The sequence below is a fragment of the Mobula hypostoma genome, chromosome 2 (genome assembly GCF_963921235.1).
Source record: "Mobula hypostoma chromosome 2, sMobHyp1.1, whole genome shotgun sequence".
NCBI lineage: Eukaryota > Metazoa > Chordata > Chondrichthyes > Myliobatiformes > Myliobatidae > Mobula > Mobula hypostoma.
Genome location: NC_086098.1, coordinates 250,527,240 through 250,554,451, shown reverse-complemented (window position 1 = coordinate 250,554,451; position 27,212 = coordinate 250,527,240). Strand labels below are relative to the sequence as shown.

Here is a 27,212-nt window from a genome sequence, read left to right as displayed (position 1 = left end):
CAAACAACAGGAATTCTGCAGATGCTGGAAATTCAAGCAACACACATAAAAGTTGCTCAGGCAGCATCTCTAGGAAGAGGTGCAGTCTCTTCCTTCAGTTAGTCCTGACGAAGGGTCTCGGCCTGAAACGTCGACTGCACCTCTTCCTAGAGATGCTGCCTGACCTGCTGCGTTCACCAGCAACTTTTATGTGTGTTACTTCTTCATCCAGGTCATTTATAAAAATCACAAAGAGGAGTCCCAGGACATATCCCTGCGGAACACCTCTGGTCAGCAATCTCCATGCAGAATACAAACCATCTACAGCCACCCTTTGCCTTCTGTGGGCAAGCTAATTCTGGATCCACAAAGCAAGGTCTCCTTGGATCCCATGCCTCTGTACTTTCTGAATGGGCCTTGCATGTGGAACTGTATCAAATGCCTTACTGAAATCCATATAAATTGCATTCTCAATGTGTTTTGTTACATCCTCAAAGAATTCAATCAGGCTCGACCTGCCCTTGACAAAGCCATGCTGACTATCCCTATTCAGATTGTGTCTCTCCAGATGCTCATAAATCCTGCCTCTCAGGATCTTCTCCAACAACTTGCCCACCACTGAAGTCAGACACACTGGTCTTTAATTTCCTGTGTTATCTCTACTCCCCGTCTTGAACAAGGGAACAACATTTGCAGCCCTCCGATCCTCTGGTACTTCTCTCGTCCCTATTGATGATGCAAAGATAATCGCCAAAGGCTCAGTAATCTCCTCCCTCGCTTCCCACAGTAGCCTGGGTTATATCTTGTCCAGTCCCGGCAACTTATCTAACTTAATGCTTTTCAAAAGCTCCAGCTTTTTCTTAATATCTATATGTTCAAGCATTTCTGTCTGCTGTAAGTCAACCCCAGAATTGCTAAGGTCCATTTCCCTGGTGAATACTGAAGCAAAGTGTTCAATAATTACCTCCGCTTACCAAAGAACCACAACCACTGCCTATGCCTTCCTGCATGTCCTTTTGATACAAAGTATATCCTTTGATGTATAGCTCCTAATTATGGCCTTCTTTCAGCCATGACTCAGTGATGCCCACAACATCATAGCAACCAGTCTCTAATTGCGCCATGAGCTCATCCACCTTTTTCCGAATGCTACTCACATTTAAATACAGTACCTTCAGTCCTGCATTCTTCATCTTTTTGAATTTTGCGTCTGCAGTGCAATTTAACTCTTTATTCTGTTTGCATTTGTATCCAATCATTGGCTTGTCCTTTGTTACATTCATGTTACACCCATCATCTATTTGTGAACCATTGGCTCATCCTCAGCTCTATCATACTGGTTCCCATCCCCCTGCCATTTTCATTCAAATCACTCCCAGTAGCTCTAGTAAACCTGCCCACAAGAATATTGGTCTCTCTTGGATTCAACTGCAACCTGTCCCTTTTGTACAGACCCCACTTGCCCCAGAAGAGGTCCCAATTATCCTCAACTCTGTATCCCTGCCCCCTGCTCCAATTCTTCAACCACGCATTTATCTGTCACCTTGTTCTCTTCCTATCTGCACTGTCGCGTGGCACAGGCAGTAATCACAAGGTTACTACCTTTTTGAGGCCCTGCTCCTCAGCTTCCTTCCAAAGTCCCTGTATTCTTTTTTTCAGGATTCCCTTCCTTTTTCTATCTATGTCATTGGTACCAATATGTACCACGACTTCTAGCTGCTCGCCCTCCCTTTTCAGGATTTTGTGGTCACATCCAGAAACATCTGAGACCCTGGCACCTAGGAGGCAAACTACCATCCAACAAGGTCTTGCGCTTATTGCAAGAGAAACGTCCAAGACAATCACGTTTACACTGCAGAATGTTTTTGCGCACCAACTCCGATGTCTTCAAGTAGCAGGCAGCAACACAGTCAGCACCCAGGTCATCTCGTCTGAATCCTCTCCAACTCCTCTGGGAGTTCCAAAAAATGAACAAAATACTGATGTGGTAGACCTGCTGTACCCCTTGTTCATGGAGTCCAGTGTAGTCTTTGAAAAGAAAGGGGCACCTTTGGTTGGCCCCCGACAGGCAGCTGCATTCGAGTGCACCACCATCTTCACTCAGCTCACCCTAAACTGATTCCATAGTATATGAACTCACTGTCAAGGACTGTACACCTCATGTTCTCGCTATTCTTAATAAGTAAACAAAATGTGCAAATACGAAATCAAATAATAAATACACTCATTTATTCAAATCAATTTATTTATTAAAGCAACATACATCAAAGTTGCTGGTGAACGCAGCAGGCCAAGCAGCATCTGTAGGAAGAGGTGCAGTCGACGTTTCAGGCCGAGACCCTTCGTCAGGACTAACTGAAGGAAGAGTGAGTAAGGGATTTGAAAGCTGGAGGGGGAGGGGGAGATGCAAAATGATAGGAGAAGACAGGAGGGGGAGTGATGGAGCCGAGAGCTGGACAGGTGATAGGCAAAAGGGGATACGAGAGGATCATGGGACAGGAGGTCCGGGAAGAAAGACGGGGGGGGGGGTGACCCAGAGGATGGGCAAGAGGTATATTCAGAGGGACAGAGGGAGAAAAAGGAGAGTGAGAGAAAGAATGTGTGCATAAAAATGAGTAAGAGCTGGGGTACGAGGGGGAGGTGGGGCCTAGCGGAAGTTAGAGAAGTCAATGTTCATGCCATCAGGTTGGAGGCTACCCAGACGGAATATAAGGTGTTGTTCCTCCAACCTGAGTGTGGCTTCATCTTTACAGTAGAGGAGGCCGTGGATAGACATGTCAGAATGGGAATGGGATGTGGAATTAAAATGTGTGGCCATTGGGAGATCCTGCTTTCTCTGGCGGACAGAGCGTAGATGTTCAGCAAAGCGGTCTCCCAGTCTGCGTCGGGTCTCACCAATATATAAAAGGCCACATCGGGAGCACCGGACGCAGTATATCACCCCAGTCGACTCACAGGTGAAGTGATGCCTCACCTGGAAGGACTGTTTGGGGCCCTGAATGGTGGTAAGGGAGGAAGTGTAAGGGCATGTGTAGCACTTGTTCCGCTTACACGGATAAGTGCCAGGAGGGAGATCAGTGGGGAGGGATGGGGGGGACGAATGGACAAGGGAGTTATGTAGGGAGCGATGGGTCTGACGAAGGGTCTCGGCCTAAAACGTCGACTGCACCTCTTCCTACAGATGCTGCTTGGCCTGCTGCGTTCACCAGCAACTTTGATGTATGTTGCTTGAATTTCCAGCTTCTGCAGAATTCCTGTTGTTTGCAATTTATTTATTATTTGTTTTTGTATTGGCACTATTTGTCTTTTGTACATTGGTTGCTTGTCAGTCTTTGTATATAGTTTTTCATTGATTCTATTGTTCTACTGTGAACGCCTGCAAGGAAATGAGTCTCTGGCTGTAGTATACAATGACATATGTACTTTGATGATAAGTTTACCTTGAACTTTGAATTTTTACAGAAGCTTTCATAATAGTAGGTCATTTGTCTTTTATCACTGTGCTCTTTCTTTCTAAAACAGCTATTATAGAGAACTTAGCTGAATTTCGCCCTGAAATGTGCACTGAAGCAGCTCAGCAAGGTCTTCTGCAGTGGATGCTGAAGCGAATAAAGGTAGGGCTTGGCACCATTAAATTTCTTTGTACTTTCAATGTGTCTTCTAAAATAAATTATTCCTCTGAGTGTGGCATGGCTAACATTCGTTGCTTGTCCCACCTTATTCATGAGACCAGTTGACGTGCTGGTTTATCTAAAAGCAGTTGTCTTGTGGGAAAGAGGTTTTGCCTCTGAAGATGTATTAACATTGCACAATTCCATCAATTTGTCTTGCTTGCTTTTTTGCATTTAGAGAATAAACAGTTCGTGCAGAACCTATTTACCGGAAGACAATTCTAAATACTGTACAGATAATAAAGAATAACAAAGTTTCACATTCAAATTACAAAATTAATATTTAAATTGATAACTAATTTGACAGAACTTCCTGAATACATGTTTTTGTTGCGTGTGGGTTGTCTTTCAGGATCAAAATTGTTTGAGCTCTGTTGAACATACTACAGAGGGAGTCAGACTTGATTTAATATAATTCGCCTTTTTGATCAGAAATGTGATAGAGTCATACAGCACTGTAATGGGCCCACCGGCCAACTGGTCCTTGCAGATCAAGAAGCCTGCATTTGTCCCATATCCTTCTAAAGTCTACAGCTTTTCATCCACGTACTTGATCAAATGTGCTTTTTAAAAGTTGTTATTGTACCTGCCTCATCCACTTTCTGTGGCAGTTCATTCCATATACACACCATCCTCAGTGTATATTATGAAATTTCCTGTTAAATCTTTCCCATCTCACCTTAAACGTATGCCCTGATTCCTGATTCCCCAACCCTGTGAAAAAGACTTGAGTGCCTTCACCCTGTCTGAGTCCCTCATGATTTTATATACCTCTATAAGATCATCTCTCAGTCTCCTTCACTCCAAGGAAATAATACTTGCTTGTCTAATCCTCGCGAGTCCCTCTATTCCTGGCAAATCTGTGTAAATATTTTCTGCTCTCTTTCTATTTTATTAATGTCCTTCCTTTAGCAGGGTGACCAGGACTGAATACAATACCCCAAGTGCAGCGTCAACAGCATCTTGTACAACTGCAACATAATCTCCCAACTTCTGAACTTAATGCCCTGGCTGATGAATGCCATTGTGCCAAAAGCCTCTTTCACTACGCTGTTGTTCTACATTACTCCTCAAAGCCCCACAATTCACTGTGAATGTTCTGTCTTGATTTGACTTTCCAAAATGCGCTTTGAGTTAAGCTCCATTTTACATTCCTTGGCTCCCTTACCCAGCTGCTCAAGGTCCCACTGTAATTCTCCACAACGTTCTTCACTTACGTCTACTTTAGTGTCATCTGCAAACTTGCTAGCCATGCCCTTACATTTTCATCCAAATCTTGGCTATATAGAAATTGATCTGTACTAGTTGTGAAGTATGCAAGGAGCTAATGACTAATGTCAGGTATGTATGTTACGAATCTTATAGGTTTCCCATTGTCCTCCATTTCCTTTACAAGTGAGATGTTGTCAATGGCATGGAATTCGCAATTAAAGAGAGACTTTTGACAGCATCAATTGTTATGTACTCTCAGTACTACTTTATTAGGTGCTTGTTAATGCTGATATCTAATCAGCCAAACATGTGGCAGCAACTCGTACATAAAAAGATGCAGATGTGGTCAAGAGATTTAGTTGTTGTTTAAACCAAACATCAGAATGGAAAGAAATGTGATCTATCTGACTTTGACCATGGAATGATTATTCGTGCCAGAAGTGTCTGAGAAACTGCTGATCTCCTGGGATTTCCACTCACACACAATCTCTAGAGTTTACAGAGAATGGTGCGAAAAACAAAAACATCCGGTGAGCAGCATTTCTGGGGAGGAGCACCCTGTTAATAAGAAAGGTCAGAGGAGAATGGCCAGACGAACAAGCTTAAAGGAAGGTGGCAGTAACTCAAATAACCAGGCGTTTCAACAATGCTGTGTGGAAGAGCACCTTTGAATACACAACATGTTGAACCCCGAAGTGGATGGGCTACAGCAGAATACCACAAATATGCGCTTAGTCGCCACTTTATTAGGCACAGGAGGTACCTACGAAAGTGGCTACTTTTCAGAAGACCCGTCATTCCAGTTTTCTTGGGTTAAAATCAGCAGCTGACAATGAGCGTGAAGGTTTGTTCCCTGTATGTTGAGTGCAGATTTCCTTCTGTTGTCTCTTATTTAGTTCACTGTTGTAGAGTACTGACAAATTATAATCAGTTTGATGTTATTTTTAAAACAGGCCAAGATACCTTTTGACGCCAACAAGCTCTACTGCAGTGAAATTCTAGCCATCTTGCTTCAGAATAATGATGGTATGTTTTCCTTTAATTCTTAGAAGAATGAAATACATGACGATAGTAAACACTTTGCCTTTCCTCAATCCACAGTACTTTCAGCCATCCTGCGTTTCTATTTCCCACTATCTTCTTTGGTATTGGCATTCACAAGCACTGTTATGTTACCTAATAATGTTTGAAGGATAGGCATGATCTAACATTAGGTTAAGTTTTGCCAATTGTATATTTGGATACAGCAGAGCTTTGTTCCTAAAGGAACTGTCAGTAAAGATTGGCATTTTGCGTTCACACTTGAAGTAACTACTCCAGGCACTTCTGCCTGATGACACAAGTTCTGCTTTGTTTTCCCGTTGCTTTATGCTTTTATATTCTGGGAACTGGCTTGTAGTTTCAACATTTTAGACTCGTAACAAATTCTTAAGATCACAAAAAAAGGTGATGAGAGGCTCATAGACAATTAATAACACAGGAATCCATCAGTCCACATCTGTGCTGGCCCAGTAAAGAACATGCAGTAGAGCCATTGAGTATCACATCATTCCACACACCACCCTTTGATTGAAGAAGTTTTCCCTCAGGTTGCCCTTAAATATTTCACGTTTCATCCTTAACCAATGACCTCTAGTTCTAGTTTCTGTAAGTTGCAAGACGAAATGAAATCAAGTAGTGCTAAAACAGAATAGTGAGCTATTCTTCATGGATTCATTTATCATTATCAGCAGGAAGCTGAATTACCTGAAGAGGTTAATGGCTTCCAGTGACTAAATAGACATTTTGTTACCTAAATCTTTATTACTCAGGTCGACAGATTGCGCTGGTTTAGTTAATTTTTTCCCTCTTGTTGAATGTGTATATATAATTCAGTTTTGATTCTGCACAGTATTCCCATATTTAATGACATAACAATTGACAAATTATTCCATTCTTTTCAGTCAACAGGGAACTACTCGGTGACCAGGAAGGGATTGATGTACTTTTGCAGCAACTATCGGTAAATTTCTGCTTAGCCTCCAGCCTCACTTGCTTATGTTCTTAATGCGTTGTAGTGTTATGTCCCATTCTTTGTTGTTCGGGGAAAAAGCGGTTTTGATTGATGATTCAAAATGCATTTTGATGTGAGAGTAGAGCAGGATGTATTATAGTAAATAAAACACTTACGAAGCTATGATAACATCGTGGGTAAAACTGGTAAATAATACTTCTAGAAATGTATGATCGCTATATGAGGGGAATGGAGTAAGAATAATTCCTTTAAAATAAAGTTACTGTTGTTAAATACTGTTGAGGATCTATTTCATGCATAACCCTATTGAGATAATTAATTAATCATCATCTTCTGACTTTTAATGGCGGTTGGCAGTCCAACTTAAAAGATGCATTACGCCACCAACTGCACTGGTGTGTGGTGTACTGAACTGGGAAATAAAACCCTTACTAGTTCTTCATCAAATGAGAACTAAATTACCCCAGAAAGCCCCATAGATTGTAAATAGTGAAAGACAATACTGTGAATTAAACTAAAGTCACTCCCATAACTTAATAAAGTTGTTAAATGAAAACTGTCAATCCCCCAGGGTTGTAGTTAATCTCTCAATAGTTTTGATTGAGGTGCATGTTGTTAGCCCGTATTGTGTGAAGAGTGTATTTGTATGCCCACCTGTGAGACATTAATCGGAATGCCATAGTTCCTTAATATTGCACGGAGTCAGCTGCTGTACTCAATCACAAGGTGGGTTTAAACTTTCTCTCAAAACGAAAGCTGACTTATTTCAATATGCTTAGTAGATGCAGCACAGTACTCCAGAATTCAATTAGGATTAGGTTTTAAAATTAATTCTCACAAATTCATTCAAGTCACAATATTTGGATTCACTATTTTGGTTTCTGAACTTCAATTTTCTGCCATTATTAATCTCAACTGAAGGAAGGCTGGCTGATTCACTAAACTGATAGATGATTTGCTGAAAGCCACAATCTTGAGAAGTACTACAAAAAGATATGATACTGCTGAATCACACAGATCTATTTCTGACTAGATTTCTTCCTCCTCCTCACAGTTACTAAATCATGCATAGTTTGAGTTGAGCATCCCAAAAAATTACGAAACAATAAAACCTCCAAGCATTTTACCTCCCATTGTTAGAAATGAAGTAGCAAAGCTCCTATTAACTATTAAGTCACATTGCAGGTCTAAGCAAATGTTGTTGTCTTATCATTTTGCTCTGCAAAACTGTATTTTGACATTATCAGTCAATGAGGCTGAAGAAATATTCTTTTATAGTAGGCCTCACCGGCAAGGCCGCTTTAATTGTCTCTTTCTAATTGCACAGTCCTGTACTATTTTAGCGAATGGACCAGAAGGCCATCTCAAACAGCTCCAGTTCATGTATTCTGCTTAAGGAGTTCCAAATGCAGTTTTTTAGATGCAGTATTTTTGAAGGATCAACAATATATTTGGTAGCAGTGTACATTCCACCTCAGGCCAATGTCAAACAGGCTCTAGATGATGGGAGCAATGGGATTAACCTGTACGAAACAACACACCATTATATTGAAGGATTTTAACCAGGCTAGCTTGAAAAAGTCACTAAATAATTACCGTCAACAAATCACTTGCAATACCAGTGGAAGCAACACACTGGACCACTGTTGCATCACCATCAAGAATACCTACTTACTTGATAGATAAGTTTCAGAACCAGGGCCTCTGTACCTCGCTATGCAGTCGGATCCTCAACTTCCTAACTGAAAGACCACAATCTGCAGATTGGTGATATCTCCTCCTCGCTGACAATCAACACTGCCGCATCTCAAAGGTGTGTGTTTAGCCTACTACTCTACTCCCTCTATACTCATGATTGGATGGCTCAAATGCCACCTATAAATTTGCTGATGATACAACCTTTTTTGGTAGAATCTCAGATGGCGATGAGAGTGCATACGGGAGTGAGATATACCAGCTGGTTGAAGGGTGTCACAGCAACACCCTTTCACTCAATGTCAGTAAGATGAAAGAGCTGCTTGTGGAATTCAGGAAGAGTAAGACAAGGGCATATGAGAGTGAGCAATTTCAAGTTCCTGGGTGTTAAGATCTTTAAGGATTTAACCTGGTTTCAACATATCGATACAGCTATAAAGAAGGAAAGACCGTGGCTATATTTCATTAGTAGTTTGAAGGGATTTGGTTTGTCACTTAAAACACTTGAAAACTTATATGGATACACTGTGAAGAGCATTCTGACAGGCTGCATCACTGTCTGATATGGGGGTAGGGGCGTGGGCTACTGCATGGGATTGAAGGAAGCTACAGAAAGTTGTGAAATTAGTCAGCTTCATCTTGAATACTAGCCTCCGTAGTATCCAAGACATCTTCAAGGAGCAGTGCTTCAGAAAAACAACATCCATTATTAAGCACCCCCATCACCTATGGGGCAGTGTACGGACAGCGAAGATACATACATTAGGATGTTCTTTATTGACTACAGCTTGGCATTCAATACTATCATCTCTTCCCCCCCCTCCCAAACTAATCAATAAGCTTCAAGACTTTGGCCTCATACCTCCTTGTGCAACTGGATCCTCCATTTCCCCACTTGCAAACCCCAGTCATTTCGGATTGGCAATAACATTTCCTCCATAACCTCCATCAACATGGATGCACCACAGGATTGTGTGCTTAGCCCCTTGCTCTTCTCACTTCGTATTTATGACTCTGAAGCTCAGCTCAGCTCCAAAGCCATTTTCAAGTTTGTTGATGACACCACCTGGTGACGAATTAACCTTTAGGAGGGGGATTAAAAATCTGGCTAAGTGCTGCCACAACAACAACCTCTCACTCAATGTCAGCAAAACCAAGGAGATGACGGTTGGCTTTAGGAGGAGGGAATCGGAGGTCAGTGAGCCAGTCCTCATTGAGGGATCAGAAGTGGAATGAGTCATCAACTTTAAATTCCTCAGTGTTATCATTTTAGAGGATCTGTGGTGGGCCCAGCATGCAAGAGTCATTATAAAGAAAGTACTCTACTTCCTTAGAAGTTTGCGAAGATTCAGCATGACATCTAAAACTTTGATAGATGTGTTGAGGAGAGTATATTTACTGGTTGCATCACAGCCTTGTATGGAAACACCATTGCCCTTGAATGGAAAATCCTACAAAATGTAGTGGATATGGTCAGTCCATCACATGTAAACCCTCTCCACCGTTGAGCACATCTGCACGAAGTACTTTTGCAAGAAAGCGGCATCCATCATCAAGGACCCCCACCATCCAGCCCATGCTCTGTTCTCACTGTTGCCATCAGGAAGAATGTACAGGAGCCTCAGGACCCACTAGATTCAGGAACGGTTATTACCCTTCAACCATCGGGCTCTTGAATGAGAGGGGATAACTTCACTCAACTTAAGTCATCCCATCACTGAACTTTTCCCACAATCTATGGATTCACCTGAAAGGACTCTTCATCTTATATTCTCGTTATTCATTGCTTATGTGATTTGGATTTGCAGAGTTTGTTGTCTTTTGCATGTTTGTTGTTGTCCATATTGTTGAGTGCGGTCTTTCACTGAATCTAGTGTGTTTCTTGGATTTACTGTGTATGCCTGCAAGAAAAAGAACTTCAGTGTTGTATCTAGTGACGTATATGTGATTATAAACTCACTTTAAACAATTTTTATCGATCCACCATAGAATGCAGTCTGTCTAATAGTATGACAACTGCTCAAGACCACGAGAAATTGCCTAGTCCATCATCCCTACCAGCCATCCATCAATCATCTATGCTTCCCACTGCCTTGAGAAAGCAGCCAACATAATTAAGGACCCTCCCAGCCCACACATTCTCTCTTCTCCCCTCTCCCATTGGGCAAAAGGTACAAAAACTTGAGAATATGTACCGCCAAGCTTCTATTCTGCTGTTATCAGATATTTGAATAGACCTCTCACTTGCTGGAAGATGATCTCATGATCTCTCAGTTTACCTCGGTGTGGCCCTTGCATTTTATTTGATTACCTGCACTGCGCTTCCACTAAGTGCAACATTATATTCTGCATTCTCTTTTCTTTTTACAGCTGCTGTATATTTACATATGACATAATCTACCCAGGTGGCATGCAAATGTTTTTCCAATGTACCTCAGTTAACGTGATAATAATAAACTAACACAAACTGCTGGACCTCCAATCAATGGGGTGTCATGGTAATGTAGCAATTTGCATAACCATGTTACAGTGCCAGCTCTAAGATCGGGTTTCAGTTCCCGCTGCTGTCTGTAAGAAGCTTGTACGTTCTCCCCCTGACCATGTGGTTTCTGTCTGGTTTCCTCACACATTTCAAAGACATGCAGTTAGGGTTTCTGAGTTTTGGGTATGCTATATTGGCACTGGAAATCTGGTGGCACAGTGGGCTCCCCAGCACAGTTCTCGCTGATTTAATTTGATGCAAGCGACACATTTCACCGTAGCTTCAATGTAGATGTGAAAAATAAAGCTAATCTTTATCTTTGATCTCTGCATTCCTTTTTGCCGCTGTATCATTGATTGCCTTCCACGTATGCAGCTCCGCAAAGCATTGGGGCAATGCCAGTATTATCTCCACAAAATTCTGAAAATCTCTTCGGGGATTTGTTTGAGGTACTTAGAATCTTAAAGGGCTTAGATGTTTTCTTTATTTTCTCCATTTCCAGTCGGAAGGATTGATAACCAAAGACCACAGATAAAATGGGATTTGAAAAATTAACACATGCAGTGTAAAGGATTTTTTTTAGTTTTATTTTGTTAGGCAGTGCCTGATGGGATAGTAAACACATTTTGTGTTGTTCATCAGACAGGAATTAGGTGAGTACCAGAAGCGTAACGAATTGTAGGATTTTTGTTTGGAAGAAAATAGTCTGGTTCTGACTGCATTGTTCTTTTTAAAAAGCCAGCACAAACTTCAATCCAGTTATTGCTCTGCATCTTAATAATATTTAATTTTCTAGTCATCATTTACTGGCTGATGAATATTTTTAGCAGCTTTTCCATAATGTGAGGCACATTTTGGATCTTTTCAATAGGAGCTTTTATGGTCTTCTGCCAAAGCTTAACGAACTTTTATTATTGCTATAATTGCACACCTCCATCTTAATTCAGGGTGCTACTGACTAATCTTCTGGCTGTGTTTTATTGCATATGTTATTTTTCCTTGTTTTCTTGTGGGATAAATAATTGAGCAATGAATTTTTCAGTGACGTGTGCATATACGTGTGGCCATCTTTTGATCATTGCTGTGTACATCATGTTGTACTTGAGAATGCCAAGCCTTGAATGAGAAGTTGTAAACCTAACCATTGGTCCCGATCACTGAGAGAATCAAGTTGCCATCAGGGTAAAAAACATTGTGAATTATTGTTTGTGTTATATACAGGTCCACAATCCCTTATCCGAAATTCTGAAATCCGAAAAGCTCCGAAAACTGAAGTTTTTCTCGTGGAGTGTAGAGCGTGTTGTAACAAGGCTTGTTTGGCGTGCCAACAGCTGACGTCACTCAGCTGTGACGTGGCAGCACTAGCAGAGGCCGCCAGACGTCAGTTGTGGCTCAGTGCTCGTACTGGTTACACGTGCATTTGCTGTTCACTGATATTTTGTGTTCACTGTTGATTTTGTGTTTAATTTCACTGTGAAAATGTCAAAAAGAGCTGCTGATACCCCTATGGGTAACAATGAGATTATGGCAGTTTACTCAGTTAAAGAGAGATTGCTTAGACGTAAACCTATGTTAATGAGACAGATGACACTTGAAGAAGTCTTTAAAAACGCCATCTGTTGTAGTGCTGCTGCTTAACTTGAGAATCCTGTCCTGGTCCATCAGGTACCTGTAGAGTGTTTAGCTTAGTTTGAACCTGTATATGTCCTAGAGTATTTACGTTCTACATTTATTCCAATAGGTCTAAAAGAGCGCGGATCAGGAAAACCCAGAAGTTCTCTTGCCAGCACTCATTGTTTGAGCATGCACAGGCTTTTTTTCATGTCATTATTCCCTAAACAATACAGTATAACAACTATTTACATAGCATTTACATTGTATTAGGTATTATAAGTAATCTAGAGATGATTTAAAGTATACGGGAGGATGTGTGTAGGTCCGGAGCTCCCCCAGGTCCTAAAGTCCAGCAGCATTGAGACAGGTTAATTATCAATATAATTATCAATTTTCTGAAATCTGAAAAATTCTGAATTCCGAAATGCAACTGGCCCCAAGGATTTTGGATAAGGGATTGTGGACCTGTATTTATGAACATGTTTTTGATGTCATGGGTTGAGGTAGTTAGCTACCTACAAATCATAAGAGATTCTGCAGATGCTGGAAATCCAGAGTAGCACACACAAAATGCTGGAGGAACTCAGCAGGTCACATGATGAAGTGTCTTGGCCTGAAACATCGTGTTTATTCCTCTCCCTAGATGCTGCCTGACGAGCTGAGTTCATCCCGCACTTTGAATAGCTGTCTGTTATATGGCTTCATTCTCTTGAATGAAAATGATGGATGTGTAGCATGAGTACTTCATTCTAGGTAACCATAATGGGGATAATTCAATTCATGTGCCACTGTTTCCAGGTCTTGAGATGTCTCTCCTCGAAGTTGTGAGAGATCAAGCTTACTATCTTACCCACCCCGCTCAATTTCAGGGCTGTTGGCTATTGACATTACTCATTCAACTGCAATATATAAGGCATTAGTCAGACTGCACTTGGAATGTGATAAGCAACTTTTAGCCCCTTATCTAAGAAAGGAGGTGCTGGCATTGGAGAGGGTCCATAGGTGGATCACGAGAATGATCCCAGGAATGAAAGGATTAACGTATGAGGAGCATTTCATGGCTCTGGACCTGTACTCACTGGAGTTCAGAAGAATGAAGAGGGGATATCACCGAAACTTCTTGAATATTGAAAGACGTATATAGTGACTTATTTGTACCTTGATAATAAATTTACTTTGAACTTTAGATAGAGTCGACGTGGAAAGGATGTTCCTATAATGGGGAAGTCTCAGATCAGAGGGCACAGCCTCAGAATAGAGGAATCTCTTTAGAACAGAAATGAGAAGAAATTTCTTTAGCTAGAGGGTTGTGAATCTGTGGCTTCCACTGTGAACATACCCAAGCTCTTTCCTGCCCATGGCTAGCCCCCTCTATATTCGGCGGGAGGAGAGAGAAGCAGCGCGCTGCGCGTGCACAGCCCTCCGGTGAAAAATGATATTGTATCCATTAAATAGGGGCCGTGGACAATTCTGATTTGATAGAGATGGACGTGAAAGCACAGAGGAACATCTGGAAAAATTTCTGAAATGTTCGTTTGCTGCTGTTGTTACTGCGCGGTCGGGAATGTTTTGGAGGGAAGGGCTCAAAATCCCTGGCTTTGCCTGCTGTTGGCGACCGAGATGGAGGTCGAATCGCTCGGATAGAGATGGCGCTCAGTACTCAGTGTCGGAGAGCTGATCAGAGCTCGAAGTTTTCGGATGACTCAGAGTCGGACCGTGGTCGGGTATGGCAGGGAGAGTTTTTCTTCCTTCTCCCGTCGGCGTGAGATGTGGGACATTTGAGAGACTTTGAACTTCTTACTGTGCCATGGCCTGTTCTTCATCAAGTTATGGTATTGTTGCACTGTTGTAATCCTGACGAAGGGTCTCGGCCTGAAACGTCGACTGCGCCTCTTCCTATAGATGCTGCTTGGCCTGCTGCGTTCACCAGCAACTTTGATGTATGTTGCTTGAATTTCCAGCATCTGCAGAATTCCTGTTGTTTATGTTATAATTATGTGGTTTTGTTAGATTTTTTCAGTCTTGGTCTGTCCTGCGTTCTGTGATATCACACCAGAGGAAATATTGTATCATTTCTTAATGCATGCATTACTAAATGACAGTAAAAGAGGACTGCGTGTCTTCATAATCATAAAGTTCTCTACTTTTTCCTCTTCTATTTGCTATACAAACATAAGACCATAGGACATAGAAGCAGAATTAGACCACTTGGCCTATCGAGTCTTTTCTGCCATTCCAACATAGCTAATTCATTATCCCTCTGAACACCACTCTCTTGCCTACTTCCCATAACATTTGATGCCCTTACCAATCAAGAACCTATCAACCTCTCCTTTAAGTATACCCTGTGACTTCGCCTCTGCCATCTGTGACAATGATGACCTCTACCCTCTTTCTCTTGGAAACTACAATTAGTGGAGTTGACTGTGTATACTCTGATTATCCTTCATAGGAAAAAAATTGTACTCTCTGATTCCAGCTATCAATTTCTTCCATGACATCGGGGATACATACTCTAGCCCCAAAAGCCACAGTGCTAGAGTTAGTACAAGGTAAGAAGTAGACAGCATCTGTCAGTGCTCACAAATTCAAATGATGCTTAACTTATAACTAAAATCCAAGTACTTCTATTGCTACCTTCTCGATTTCCAATTCTAGCGCTGTGGCATGTTATTTGTCAATGTTTTTTTTTGGCTAGATATCCTGTGTGACTGCATTATCTTTTTTTTATTGAATATGAAAAAGCAATCAGTATTTTATGATTAATTGTAAACACACACTCTTCTGTTTTGAAAATGTGCTTCTAATGCATATACTTTGGATTTTACCTAGGATTTCTTTTAGAATAAAATTTCTGTTTCCATTTAGGGAAGTCTATGAGTATTACTTATTAATTAGGTTATAACTACCAGTACTAAAATAATATAATGCTGATGCTGGCTACCCTGGAACAGTGAATTTGAATTTAATTTGTGTCCAACTCAATCTCCAGATGTGAATGTAATTAAGCACACGGCAAGATCAGCCAAAAGTTATTCCACTGAGGAGAATTAAACATGAACTGCAGAATGAGGGAGAAATGGGGATGTGCTGCTATTGAGATTCAGGGAATGAGCCAGGAATATGGTGAAGTGAAGTACATAAATTGAATGTTTTTCTTGTGCACTAAATCTAAAATATAAATTTATTAAAATGGCAACAGTAAAATTGTTCATTTTATCTTCATAGAACTTCTGCTACATCAAAATAAATTTATTATCAAAGTGCTTATATATTACCTAATACTACCTTGAGATTCATTTTTGCAGGTATTTATTGGAAAATAAGAAATACAATAGAATTCATGAAAAAATTTTACATAAACAAAGACTGTCAGCCAATGTACAAAAGAAGACAAATTGTGCAAATTCTGAGAACATGAATTGTCGAGTCCCTGCAAGAGAGTTTGTAAGTTGTAGAATCAGTTTAGAGTTGTTGTGAATGAAGTTATTCATGCCAGTTCAGGGGCCTGATAGTTATCGACTAATAACTTACTGACCTGGTGGTGCAGTAGTTGAACTGTTTTTTATCAGTAGGCTGCAATCATTGCAAGCACTCGCTTGTGGGAGAGGCAGTGTGAGGTTTAAAAAGAGTTAGGAATCTTTCGGGAATTTTGGGTGGACTGCAATCATAACAATCTATTAGGCACACTGCAAATGAGTCACACCCCACATGAGTCATCTGTTGTTGGCCCCCAACCAACACATATTCCACTCTCCCCTCCTACTCCTCCTCACAGTCCCCCACCCTGCTCTCCTGACTATACCCCTTCCCCACACGAAACCACCATGGTGGGCTTCACAGCTGAACAGGTGAGAAGACAGCTGAAACGTCTCAACCCAAGCAAGGCTGCAGGACCGGATGGTGTCAGTACCAGGGTGCTCAAAGCCTGTGCCCCTCAGCTATGTGGAGTACTTCGCCATGTATTCAACCTGAGCCTGAGGCTCCGGAGGGTTCCTGTATTGTGGAAGACGTCCTGCCTCATCCCTGGGGAAGAGGCGCTTGGAACACTGTGTGTCCGACAGAGTGATCAGCAGCACTGGGGCTCCACAGGGGACTGTCTTGTCTCCCTTTCTCTTCACCATTTCCACCTCGGACTTCAACTACTGCACATAGTCTTTTCACCTTCAGAAGTTTTAGAACATAGAACATAGAACATACAATAGTACAGCACAGTACAGGCCCTTCAGCCTACAATGTTGTGCTGACCCTCAAACCCTGCCTCCCATATAAGCCCCCACCTTAGATTCCTCCATATACCTGTCTAGTAGTCTCTTAAACTTCACTAGTGTAACTGCCTCCACCACTGACTCAGGCAGTGCGTTCCACGCACCAACCACTCTCTGAGTGAAAAACCTTCCTCTAATATCCCCCTTGAACTTCCCACCCCTTACCTTAAAGCCATGTCCTCTTGTATTGAGCAGTGGTGCCCTGGGGAAGAGGCGCTGGCTACCCACTCTATCTATTCCTCTTATTATCTTGTACACCTCTATCATATCTCCTCTCATCCTCCTTTTCTCCGAAGAGTAAAGCCCTAACTCCCTTAATCTCTGAGCATAATGCATACTCTCTAAACCAGGCAGCATCCTGGTAAATCTCCTCTGTACCCTTTCCAATGCTTCCACATCCTTCCTATAGTGAGGTGACCAGAACTGGACACAGTACTCCAAGTGTGGCCTAACCAGAGTTTTATAGAGCTGCATCATTACATCGCGACTCTTAAACTCTATCCCTCGACTTATGAAAGCTAACACCCCATAAGCTTTCTTAACTACCCTATCCACCTGTGAGGCAACTTTCAGGGATCTGTGGACATGTACTCCGAGATCCCTCTGCTCCTCCACACCACCAAGTATCCTGCCATTTACTTTGTACTCTGCCTTGGAGTTTGTCCTTCCAAAGTGTACCACCTCACACTTCTCCGGGTTGAACTCCATCTGCCACTTCTCAGCCCACTTCTGCATCCTATCAATGTCTCTGCAATGTCTCTTTTCTGATGACTCTGCCATAGTTGGATGCATCAGCAAGGGAGATGAGGCTGAGTACAGGGCTACGGTAGGAAACTTTGTCACATGGTGTGAGCAGAATTATCTGCAGCTTAACGTGAAAAAGACTAAGGAGCTGGTGGTAGACCTGAGGAGAGCTAAGGTACCGGCGACCCCTGTTTCCATCCAGGGGGTCAGTGCGGACATGGTGGAGGATTACAAATACCTGGAGATACGAATTGACAATAAACTGGACTGGTCAAAGAACACTGAGGCTGTCTACAAGAAGCGTCAGAGCCGACTCTATTTCCTGAGGAGACTGAGGTCCTTTAACATCTGCCGGACGATGCTGAGGATGTTCTACGAGTCTGTGGTGGCTAGTGCGATCATGTTTGCTGTTGTGTGCTGGGGCAGCAGGCTGAGGGTAGCAGACACCAACAGAGTCAACAAATTCATTCGTAAGGCCAGTGATGTTGTGGGGATGGAACTGGACTCTCTCACGGTGGTGTCTGAAAAGAGGATGCTGTCCAAGTTGCATGCCATCTTGGACAATGTCTCCCATCCACTACATAATGTACTGGTTGGGCACAGGAGTGCATTCAGCCAGAGACTCATTCCACTGAGATACAACACAGATTAAGGGAGCTAGGGATTTACCCTTTGGAGAGAAGGAGGATGAGAGGAGACATGATAGAGGTGTACAAGATAATAAGAGGAATAGATAGAGTGGATAGCCAGCACCTCTTCTCCAGGGCACCACTGCTCAATACAAGAGGACATGGCTTTAAGGTAAGGGGTGGGAAGTTCAAGGGGGATATTAGAGGAAGTTTTTTACTCAGAGAGTGGTTGGTGCGTGGAATGCACTGCCTGAGTCAGTGGTGGAGGCAGATACACTAGTGAAGTTTAAGAGACTACTAGACAGGTATATGGAGGAATTTAAGGTGGGGGCTTATATGGGAGGCAGGGTTTGAGGGTCGGCACAACATTGTGGGCCGAAAGGCCTGTACTGTGCTGTACTATTCTATGTTCTGTGTTAGAGCGTCATAGAAAGTCATTCCTGCCTGTGGCCATCAAACTTTACAACTCCTCCCTTGGAGGGTCAGACACCCTGAGCCAATAGGCTGGTCATGGACTTATTTCCTGGCATAATTTACGTATTATCATATTACTATTTAACTATTTATGGTTTTAGTACTATTTAATTATTTATGGTGCAACTGTAACGAAAACCAATTTCCCCTGGGATCAATAAAGTATGACTATGACTATGACTATGACTAAAGGCCAATAAAAAGAATTGAGATGTAAGTGGAGTGGCTATTGTTGGCGCAGTCATTGTGTGAGTGGTCAGGAAGCTTGGGCAAGAAGAGGCAAAGGCTGTAAGTACGTTTTGAATAAGTTTTCTGTGTATTAGTACATAGCTAGTGGTGGGAATAGATCCAGGGATATAGCCATTTTCTTTGTGTGAGCTGTGGGAACTCTGGGAAACCTCCAGTCTCTCTGAAAACTGCATCTGCATGAGCAGCTCCTCGGAGATGGTGTTAGGAAACTGAACTGCAACTGGATGACCTTTGGCTCCATGAGGAGTTGATAGATAGAAGGTAGTTATCCCCCAAATTGCATGAGGTAGATAGCTAGGTGACTGTCAAGAGAGGGAAAGGAAATGGGCAGCTAATGCATAGTGGCCCTGTGGCTGGTCCCCTCAATAATAAGCATACCAATTTGGATACCATTTGGTGCGGACGAACTTCCGGCTGAAGCCGTGGCAATGGGGTCTCTGGCACTTAGTCTGGGTGTGTGGTTCAGGTGGGAAAGAGGGATACGAGGAGTGTGGTAGTGATAAGGAATTCCATAGTTGGAGGAGCAGACAGGAGATTCTGGGTATGTTGCCTCCCAGGTTTTAGGGTCAGGGATGTCTCAGACTGGGTCCAAAGGGGGAGAGTGAACAGCCAAAAGTCATGGTAGGAAAATGTCCTGAAGAGATAATAATATGGAATTAGGGAAAAAAAATTCTGAAAAGCAGGACCACAGGTAATCTCTGGATTGCTTCTTGTGCCACATGCCATGGAGGATAAGAATAAGAGGATTTGGCAGATGAAAGCTTGGCTGAGGAATTGGTGCCAAGGGGTAGGATTTCAGATTTCTGGATCATTGGGATCTCTTCCAGGGAAAATATGACCTGTACAAAAAGGATGGCTTACATCGAACTTGATGGGAACCAATATTCTACCAATAGGTAGAATTCCTAGAGTTGTTGAGGAGCATTTACACTAATTTGATAGGGGGATTGGAGTGATAGGGCTAAGGATTGAGCGTTTGGTACAACTAGATGCAGTGTGTAGTGAGACTGTGAGGATGGACAAAATTGCAGTCTGGGATGAGTTGAAGTGTAATTATGGGGGCAAAATCAGTAAGGATGCTGAATACAGGACTTGAAGATGTTATGTTTGAATGCATGTGGTATACAGACCAAGGTAGATGATCTTGTAATGTAGTCAGAGTGTCATAAGGAGGTGGCTGGGAACGGATCCAAGTGCAAGACACAGACACTAAAGTACTAGGGACAGGGCTAGGATACAGAGCGAGGGCAAGGACATGGACACAAAAACCGGGAACCCGGAACAGGACTGGACAAGAGAGCTAGGAGCCCGGGCTTGGACTCCAAGCCAGAGACAAGACAAGGACCCAGAACCTGGGTCTTGCGTCTGGCTTGGACCCCAGAACTAGGCAAGGATGTGACTTGGCTCGCAAGCAGGACGAGGCTGGAGTCTTCAGACTTAAGGCGAGGCTTGAGACTGGAGGTCTTGAAACTTGGCTTGGGGCGAGGCTCGAGGCTTGGGGTCTTGAAGCTTGGCTCCTGGATAGGGCGCGATACTCCTGGGCAGGGCGCGGATCACCACCCAACAGAGGCAAGGGACAGAACCAACCGCAGGGTAGCAGCAATACGGCCCAGCTTACCTGATGGAGGCAAGGGACAGGAAGGGACAGAATCAACCGTAGGGTAACGGCAAGTCAGCCTGGCTTACCCAACGGAGGCAAGGGACAGAGCTAACCGCAGGGTAACGACAAGACAGCCTGACCTACCCGGCGGAGGCAAGGGACAGGAAGGGAGCTAGGTATAGGGTGCTCCAGGACAAGGCTTCAGGCGAGACGAGGTGAGAGTTACCAGCAAGACAAGGCAAGGCTTCGGGCGAGGAAACAGAAGGCAGGGGAAGGGATACAAGGAGTAAGGACAAGAACAATCCAGCAGCCATGCCCTGGTCTCCGGAGGTATTTATGCAGCCAGCCCCAACGAGAATCAGCTGCCTCAATTAGTGCTCAACAGGAACAGAAACAGGGTAGACAGGAAAACCTGGAGCAAGAGTCGATGGACCGGACCGTGAACCGGAATGCAGACTTCACGCACCAGACCATGACACAGAGATTGGCAGCTATGAGCATTGCTGAGTTGTGTCTGAAAGAAAATCATAGTTGGGAGCTCAACATCCAAGGATACACATTGTATTGAAAGGACAGACAGGTAGACAGAGGGGATAGGGGGATAGGGTGCTCTGTTGGTACAAAATGAAATCAAATCCTTAGAGGTGACATAGGATCGAAAAATGTAAAATCCTTGTTGATAGAGTTAAGAAACTGCAAGGGTAAAAAGACCCTGATGGGAGATTTATGCAGACCTCCAAACAGTAGCCAGATGTGGGGTACAAATTACAATGGGAAATAGAAAAGGCTAGTAAATGTAATAATAAACATGGGGGATTTTAACTTGCAGGTAGATTGGGAAAATCAAATTGGTGTTGGATCCAAAGAGAGGGAATTTGTAGAATACCTACAGTATGGCTTTTTTTTAGATTAGATTAGATTATCAGGACATTTAAAAATGCATGCATTAAGAAATGATACAATGTTCCTCCAGAATGATATCACAGAAACACAAGACAGACCAAGACTGAAAAACTGACAAAAACCACATAATTATAACATATAGTTACAACAGTGCAAAGCAATACCGTAATTTGATAAAGAACAATCCATGGGCACGGTAAAAAAAAAATCTCAAAGTCTCTTGAAAGTCCCCATCGTCTCACGCAGACAGTAGAAGGAAGAAAAACTCTCCCTGCCATGAGCTTCCAGCGCCGCAAACTTGCCGATGCAGCATCCTGGAAGCACCCGACCACAGCCGACTCTTGAGTCTGTCCGAAAACTTCGAGCCTCCGACCAGCTCTCCGACACCAAGCACCGAGCACCATCTCTGCCAAGTGCTTCGATCCCGGCCCCAGCAACAGGCAAAGCCGAGGATTTGGGGCCTTCCCCTCCGGAGATTCTAATCACACAGTAGCGGCGACAGCGAAGCGGGCATTTCAGAAGTTTCTCTAGATGTTCCTCCGTGCTTCTCACGTCTGTCTCCATCAAATCAGGATTGTGCACGGTACCTACTTACAAATACAATATCATTTCGGAGCGGCAGCGCGCACTGCATCGTGCCACCATCTTCTCCTCCCCTCTTTTAGAGCCCATGAAGAAAAAGGCAGTTCAGGTTTGGGTGATGTGTAATGAACCAGATTTGATTAGTGAGCTTGAAGTAAAAACCCTTCGGAGACATTGATCATTATATGATAGAATGCACTCTGCTGTTTGAGAGGAAGAATCTAAAATCAGATGTATCAGTCTTACAATGGAATAAAAGGAATTACAGAGGCATGGGAGAGGAACTGACTAACGTTGATTGGAAAGGGGCAGTAGCAGGGATGACAGTAGCACAGCAGTGGCTTGTGTTTCTGGAAGCAATTGGAAACCTCAGGATAGATACATCCCAAAGAAGAAGTAGTCTGAAGGGAGGATGAGACAACTGTGGCTGACAAGGGAAGTCAAAAAAGGTTAATGAGAGGGCATGTAATATAGGAAAAAATAGTGGGAATGTAGATGATTGGGGGGCTTTTGAAAAAACAACAAGTGATGATGACATCTGTCTGTCTGAAAGGTCAATGGACTGATAGCGGCACTAGAGTTACCTCTTCAAGGCACAAGCCTGGGCAGATGGTATGGAGATCCTAGATTGCCCAATCGTCAAGGTCCCCCTCTCGGCCTCACCGGTGTAGTCTAAAGGAAAGCAAAGCAATATGTTTGGAACCAGCTTGGCTGCAAGAGCTGCTGGAAGGATGTTCAGTGAAGTCCAGCTGCCTTAGGGCCTTCACTCCGGATTTTCTATCTGAGTTTACTCTTGTAGCCTTCGTCTCTCTCTCGAGGCTGCCCACAAGGCAGTGGGGCTGTTTACCCATAGCTGGGGGTCTTATTCATGACTACCAGATCCCCTGTGGGAGAAAAAACACAGATGGCAACAGAAAAGCCATATGAAAAGAAACATGAAGGGAAGCCAGCCAATAATATAAAAGGGGATACAAAAAGTACTTTTCAGATATATAAACAGTAAAGAGAGGCGAGAGTGGCTATCGGCGGTGCAGAATGTCTCTGGAGGGGTAGTGATGGGGGACAAAGGAATGGTGGATGAACTAATAAGTATTTTACATCAGTCTTCACTATGGAAGACACTAGCAGTATGCCAGAAATTTTATTTTAATTTTATTAACATAGTGTGGAATAGGCCTTTGTGACCCTTTGAGCCACGCCACCCAGTAAACCGAGTTTTAACCCTAGCCTAAACTTGGGACAATCTACAATGACCAATTAACCTACCAACCGGTACATTTTTTGGACTGTGGGAGGAACCCAGAGCACCTGGAGGAAATTCATGGTCATGGCAGAACGTACAGGCAGCGGTGGGAAATGAACCCGGGTCACTGGGGCTGTAAAGCGTTGTGCTAACTGTCGCGCTACTGTCATTGTACTGTGTCAGAGGGCAGAGGTGAGTGTAATTACTATTACTAAGGAAAAAATGAAATGTCTGAAGGTAGATGAGTCACCCGGACCAGATGAACTACATCCCAGGTTTCTGAAAAGGTAGCTGAAGAGATTGTGGAAGCATTAGTAGTGATCTTATAAAACTCACTGGATTCTGGAATGGTTCAGGACGACTCGAAAATTGCAAATGTCATTCCATTCTTTAAGAAGGGAGGGAGGCAGAAGAAAGACTAGATAGCCTGACTTCAGTGGTTAGGGAGATATTGGAGTCCACTTGGAGCATTGTGAGCAGTTTTGAGGTGCTGGCATTGGAGAGAGTCCAGAGGGGGTTCACAAGAATAATTTCAGGAATGAAAAAGTTAAATTAAGGAGTGTTTGGTAGCTCTGGGACTGTCCTCACTGGATTTTGAAACCTATTGAATATTGAAAGTTCTAGATAGAGTGAATGTGGAGCGGATATTTCCTATAGAGGGGAGTCTAAGACCAAAGGGCATGGCCTCAAAGTAGAGGGACATCCCTTCAGAACATTGATGAGGAGGAATTTCTTTAGCCAGAGGGTGGTGAATTGTGGAATTAGTTGCCCCAGAAGGCTGTGGAGGTCAAGTCATTAGGTGTTATTTAAAGCAGAGTTTGAGAAGTTCTTGATTAGTAAGGTGTTATACAAATCTACCCTTTTAATAATGATGAGAGAGGCACAGAGCAAATCTGTATTTACCAACAAGTAACCTTTATTGTCTCAACTAAAAACACACATGGGTTCACAAACTAACTGCTTGTGTGCATACCCACTAGATTTCCCTGACTCTCCATGAAGAGAAAAGGTATTACCCAGGAGAGAAGTCTACACTAGCCAGGCGTTTCTCATGGTCCCAATCTCCATGTGTCATTGGGGTCCTCCACACCTGCGATGGTTGGTCTCTGGTTGCTGGAAAGTTATTGTCATCATGTATTTGGAGCTCCTGTCTCTTACAGTGTTTCTTATCATTTGAACTGGTGGATCTCCATCCCATTGGCTCAAAGTCACATGACCTACCTGGGTCACCTTCTTACTGGTTCTAGTCCAGGGCTACGACCAACGTTGTTTTATGGTTCTGTCCCCCAACCTTGTGGATTCTTTTGCTTTCAACTCTGACTCATCCAAACCAGCTATACTGGGCAACCCAGATACTGAGTCTAACAGGATTACAGATGGTTTCTTTGGTAGGTCTGGCACTTTACATAATAAATGCTGTTCATCTGGGAATAGTCTCAGGTTTAGCGGGTCGTTACCTGAAGCTCCTTGTGTCCATGTTCAATTACTCTGATTAGATTATTCCAGAGCAAGAATCAATTCAGAGACCACGTACTTTACATTACAAATAGCTAATTGTCTTACTTGGCTGAGAATGGTCTCAGGTTTAGCAGGTCACTTCCGAAGCTCCTTCAATTACTCTGATTAGATTATCCCAGAGCAATAATCAACGCAGAGTCCACAAAATGGGGGAAACAAAGACAATTGGTTTGTCTGCTTCCCCGTCCTTGATTCATTTGAATCACTAATTTGTAGACGGCAGTTCCTCCTGGCAAACAAAGTGCATCAAAGGTTATGGGGAGTAGGCAGGAGAATGGGGCTGAGAGTGAAAATGAATCAGCCATGGTCCATTGGCAGTACACGCTCGATGGATAAAATGGACTAATTCTGCTTCTTTGTCTCGCAGTCTATTTATGTTGAAGTCCTACAGGTTCTTGTCATTTACTGTTAAGTACACATTAGATTCTGTGATAGGGCCACCGAAGCAGGAAATACTGAATACGCTCAGTAGGCCAGGTTGCTTTTGTCAACGACAAGAGTTAATATTTTCCATAGAAGACCTATCATTAGAACTGAGAGAGCAACAAAACAGCTTTAAGTTGCAGAGAGGGTGGAGGCAGGATGATGGATAGACAATGGGACTATCTCTGATAGGGTGAAAACAGGATTATCAAGGTGACTGCAATATCTACGGTGCTGTCTATTTGATAAATTGCTGAGGGCTGTTGCAAAAAGTCATGCAAATGTGTTATCTGAATGTGAAACCAGAAGAATACCGGAAAGTCTTGTGGAGGGAGGGAAAACCCAAGTTGCTATTACTGCTGTATAATCTTGAGTAACATAGAAACATAGAAAACCTACAGCACAATACAGGCCCTTCAGCCCACAAAGCTGTGTGGAACATGTCTTTACCTTAGAACTACCTAGGCTTACCCATAGCCCTTTATTTTTCTAAGCTCCATGTACATATCCAGGGGTCTCTTAAAAGATTCTATGGTTTCCGCCTCCACCACCGCCACCAGCAGCCCATTCCATGCACTCACCATTCTCTGCATAAAAAAACTTAACCCTGACATCTCCTCTGTACCTACCTCCAAACACCTTAAAACTATGCCCTCTTGGCTAGTTATTTCAGCCTTGGGAAGAAACCTCTGAGTGTCCACACAATCAATGCCTCTCATTATCTTGAACACCTCTATCAGGTCACCTCTCATCCTCTGTCGCTCCAAGAAGAAAAGGCTGAGTTCACTCAACCTAGTCTCATAAGACGTGCTCCCCAGTCCAGGCAACATCCTTGTAAATCTCCTCTACACCCTTTCTATGGTTTCCACGTCCTTCCTGTAGTGAGGCAACCAGAATTAAGCACAGTACTCCAAGTGGGGTCTGCAACATTACCATATAACCATAAAACAAATACAGCACGGAAGCAGGCCATCTCGGCCCTTCTAGTTTGTGCCGAACTCTTACTCTCACCTAGTCCCATTGACCTGCACTCAGCCCATAACCCTCCATTCCTTTCCTGTCCATATAGCTATCTCGATATATGTAGTCCATATAGCTACATTACCTCTCGGCTCTTAAATTCAATCCCATGGTTGATAAAGGCCAACGCACCGTATGCCTTCTTAACCACAGAGTCAACCTACGTAGCAGCTTTGAGTGTCCTATGGACTCAGTCTCCAAGATCCCTCTGATCCTCCACACTGCCAAGAGTCTTACCATTAATGCTATATTCTGCCATCATATTTGACCTATCAAAATGAACCACCTTACACTTATCTAGTTTGAATTCCATCTGCCGCTTCTCAGCCCAGTTTTGCATCCTATCAATGTCCAAATGTAACCTGTGACAGCTCTCCACACTATCCACAACACCCCCAACCTTTGTGTCATCAGCACATTTACTAACCCATCCCCCTATCTTCATCCAGGTCGTTTATAAAAATCATGAAGAGTAGGGATCCCAGAGCAGATCCCTGAGGCACACCACTGGTCACCAACTTCCATGCAGAATATGACCCACCTACAAACCACTCTTTGCCTTCTGTGGCCAAGCCAGTTCTGGATCCACAAAGCAATGTCCCCTTGGATCCCATGCCTCCTTACTTTCTCAATAAGCCTTGCATGGGGTACCTTATCAAATGCCTTGCCGAAATCCATATACACTACTTCTACTGCTCTAACTTCATCCATGTGTTTAGTCACATCCTCAAAAAATTAAATCAGGCTAATAAGGCATGACCTGCCTTTGACAAAGCCATGCTGACTATACCTCTATGTCTCTCCAAATGTTCATAAGTGCTGCCTCTCAGGTTCTTCTCCATCAACTTACCAACCACTGAAGTAAGACTCACTGGTCTGTAATTTCCTGGGC

General features: G+C 43.1%; 1 protein-coding gene across 1 annotated transcript in view; it reads left to right on the top strand.

Annotated features, from left to right (window-relative positions):
• The window catches only part of ctnnbl1 (catenin, beta like 1), a 271,790-nt gene that overhangs the window by 120,341 nt on the left and 124,237 nt on the right, over positions 1–27,212 (top strand). The window contains exons 7-9 of the mRNA XM_063032890.1: positions 3,502–3,593; positions 5,816–5,888; positions 6,806–6,864. Of these exons, the coding sequence (XP_062888960.1) occupies positions 3,502–3,593; positions 5,816–5,888; positions 6,806–6,864 (224 nt within the window). The remainder of the gene's footprint in view (positions 1–3,501; positions 3,594–5,815; positions 5,889–6,805; positions 6,865–27,212) is intronic.